At 41.6% G+C, this 3,651-nt stretch overlaps 1 protein-coding gene across 2 annotated transcripts; it reads right to left on the reverse strand.

Annotated features, from left to right (window-relative positions):
* On the reverse strand, positions 1,078 to 3,339 carry LOC8061490 (U3 small nucleolar ribonucleoprotein protein IMP3). 2 transcript variants are annotated; one of them, XM_002438095.2, is made up of 5 exons: positions 3,175 to 3,339; positions 2,921 to 3,105; positions 2,645 to 2,752; positions 1,764 to 1,838; positions 1,078 to 1,515 (listed from the first exon to the last, which is right to left on the reverse strand). In XM_002438095.2, the coding sequence occupies exons 2-5, from the start codon at positions 3,052 to 3,054 to the stop codon at positions 1,284 to 1,286; spliced, it is 549 nt and encodes a 182-aa protein (XP_002438140.1). In that variant the 5' UTR covers positions 3,055 to 3,105; positions 3,175 to 3,339; the 3' UTR covers positions 1,078 to 1,283. The 2 variants fall into 2 exon arrangements, with proteins under 2 accessions (XP_002438140.1, XP_021304327.1); XM_021448652.1 differs by having other exon boundaries at positions 2,921 to 3,108.

Raw genomic sequence — 3,651 nt, forward strand, 5'->3', positions numbered from 1 at the left:
CTATTGTTTCGTAAGCTCAATTACAGGGTGTGGGAACACGGCCGTCCGTTATGCAGGGTACAAGCTTTCAAGTTTGAATCAGCATCTGACCGCATGGACGTGTCTGAACTGCCTGTTTTATGGCATAATATTTTTAAAGTTCGACGGCATAATTGGAATCTTGTAGGACTGAAGATATGGAGTCATTCTGTAAGGCAAAGGTCACTGCATTGTATTTTATAATTGTGATAATCTTTAAACTCAAAACCAAAGTTTACAAGCAGTGTTGTACCGTCAAAGGCGTATATAGCAGTGTTGCAAGTTCACGTCAATTGCCAAAGCTTTCACTATCAGTTTGCGCAAGGGGGAACTTGTATGTTCATGTGTTCGTTACAGTGCTTCTGTTTTCTTTGTTTTTCTTTGGCACGAAAGTGCGATTAATGTCTGTCTGTCGTGCGGGTGCAGCGTGATGTTCAGAAATCAGAACCACCTTACTATAAACTATAATTTATAGCACGAATAATGGTTAAACGGTTATGTTTTACCATGATGTTTGTTAGGAAACACTGGCTAGAACTGAAAGCCTATGGCAGTGACAGCGGGCGTTGCTTCTGCCCTTAAATTAGACCTTGTATAGTTCCTAAAAAATATTACAAAATTTTTTAGATTTTTCGTTACATCGAATCTTACGGCACATGCATGAAATACTAAATATAAATAAATAAAATAACTAAATGCACAATTTGCGAGACAAATCTTTTGAGCCTAGTTAGTTTCTAGATAGATAATTTTTGTCAAATACAAACGAAATTGTTACAGTGTCTATTTTGCAAAAAAAAAAAAAACTAAACAAGGCCTTAATCTCTAGGTGTAATACTGGAAATCCGGAACAGAGACGCTTTGTCTTGGCGTGGTCAAAAAAAAAATCAAAGCGTATTAGGTTTAATTAATCAACCATTCGCGTCGGCAGATCTTCGTTATGTTAGGAAGAGCCACCATGGCAGCCTTGTTGGAGAAAGGGCTCACCAGCGAGCGCTCACCATTACTTTGCATGAACAAGAGCCTAACGGCGAAGGAACCACGGCAAGAGGCGTGATGTATCATAACAAAGACAATTGCACAACTACATCAGATATAAATTATAATGTGCCTTCAACCAAACCACAAAATTGCATCACATCTGTAACGCAAATGCATGTAGCCCTGCAGAAAACAACTGCCACAGATTTTGTTCAGAAAAAGCCACATGTGACTGGCCTAAGATTACACTGATGGGCACAGAGATTTCTGCAGAATGATTTTTCTCAGAACATGGCATCAAAATCATCCAATGCATCATTGTACTCCATGACCTTCCTCTTGATCTTTGAGGAATCCACCCAGGTGATGAAGTCCTCCATGTTTCTGGTCACAAGAAAGGCTGGATCCGTGACTGTCTCTGGACCGACACGCACATGCCCCTGTTCGATGTATGTCACAGCCTCCTTAAGGTGCTCTGCAAACTTGAGCTTCACCATAACTGTTGCAAGTCTCCGCCTGCAACAATTGAGTAAACAAGGTAAACAGAACTGCATATGTCATATTGTTTCCTACTTTGTTCTACTATTACCATACAAGCGGTTAGCCAAATGAATAGTAGGATATATACTCTACCACAGAGTCACAGACCTTAGTCAAGAAAAAACACTTAAACTGAAGTAAGATGACCAATAGAATTAGAATGTAACATCTTACAAAGGAAAATAAACACTCTAGGGAAGAGAGAGGGAGAGGGAGGGGGAGACCTGCAGAAGGCGCTCACTGAAAGTTTCTCACACTTTATCAAGCTCTCTTTTGTTGAAATTACACCCATATTATACCTGAAATTTAAGTAGCTCCATCAGACAAAAAAAAAGCATTAAAAAAAACAAATATTAGAGATCAATGAGTATGACATTATATGATTATGATTTAGTCAAAAATGAAATAGGTTTAGATCTCAACGACTAAGTTAAGAAAACAACATCATAGCATGTTTCGTGACCCATGCTAGAGAGTCTGGAAATGGGAATAATGGTTTCTGAAAAAAAAAATCAATTGCCATGTTCAGAGAACAAGCACTAGTACAGATGATGGCCAATGGCAATCAAGCCCAATGCAGATGTAAAAATGTTGATAGTACTACTACAAGTGAAGTTCAATGTTGGATTGTATGACCAGACATAGGGTGAATAAAAATTATAATTAGAATATCATGATTTCAGATATCCAAGCAATCTTTGCACATTTACACTACAGTAAGTTCTGACTTCTGAGCAACTAGTCAATCAATTCAATCTCACATGAAAAACGCAGGACTCAAGAATGCAATTCATAAAAATTATCCCATATATGAGAGGTAGTAAAGGAGACAGTATCACAGTAGTCTAGTTGGACTGAGGTAGTAAAAGAGACAATAATCTAGTTGGACTACATCTGCCCTTCCTTGACACACTACTTACAGGTACAGGTAAGTTCATACTGTTAACTCTACAAGCAGTCAACGACACAGCCAATAGCTACACAGGAGGTGAAATTGCAAGGTTTTGGTACTTGAGGATGTAACCTTAATAGCCCAGCTCAAAATTTACATAATCAAATGGTATATACAATCTAACGATCAAGTAAAGTGGACTAGCAGTCTTACAGCTTATCGAGAAGCATATCTGTCATCTCGATTCTGAAAGGGTCTCTCGGGTCCATCTGCTTTATGATGTTAACGAGCTTCTGCACCATTAAGCATATCCCGTTGTACCTACCACACCCAACAGTCGAATTTTTCAGTGTATCCTTGATCAAATGCTTCGATTAGAGATCAGCACAAAGCAATCCTACTAATGATTCAAAACAAACTACAGATCTGATTAAACAGGCAAGCAGGAGAGAGTGGTGATAGAAAAAACAAAAAAAAGGGTAAACCCACTTCTTGTAGTCGTCCCTCTCGACGAGGCCGTAGCGCTGTGTGACGAGCGCCTCGCGATGGCCGCGCTCCCTCTTGTACTCCAAGAAATTGGTCTTCTTGAGGAGCTTCTGCTCGTGGAACTTGAGCTTCCTCATCTCTCAATTTCACGCAGCAATCGAGCGAACGCCGGGGAAAGAAAAAAATAACTGCTGGAAGAACAACACGCACAGGTAAGGCGAGGATTACTTGCCAACGGAAGCCAGCACAGTCAGTACCAGCAGAGGGCGGTAGTTTGGGGAACAGGGCAGGAAGTGCGGTAGTAGAATGTCGAGGCACGGCCGGGTGAGGGGCGGCGCGGCGGCGTGCGGGCGCACCGCGGTCGGGTAGTCAGGAGGAGGGAGCGGGCGGGTGGCGCGCGGCTAGGTCACACTGTTCACTGTTGGCCGGGCCCGTTGACGCTGGGCTTGATACCTACTCCAGGTCTGATACGTGGGCTGCCATTGCGGGCAGAAAATGATACTGGACCCAAAATTCCAGGCACCGGCGCCCGTGGGCTGTTCCGAGTCCGTGAAAGCTGGGCACCTGTGTTATTTACCTGTGGTTCTGATTCTCAAAAAAAGTTGCACATAAGGTCGACTTGACATAGATAATCGTATTTTATTCTAAACTAGCAAAATATGCCCGTAGGTTGTTACGGGAGCAAACAGACGGTTATAGAAAATGAGCACTTTATTATATTTATTTGTGTTTTA

Source organism: Sorghum bicolor, chromosome 10 (assembly GCF_000003195.3).
Source record: "Sorghum bicolor cultivar BTx623 chromosome 10, Sorghum_bicolor_NCBIv3, whole genome shotgun sequence".
NCBI classification, from domain to species: domain Eukaryota; kingdom Viridiplantae; phylum Streptophyta; class Magnoliopsida; order Poales; family Poaceae; genus Sorghum; species Sorghum bicolor.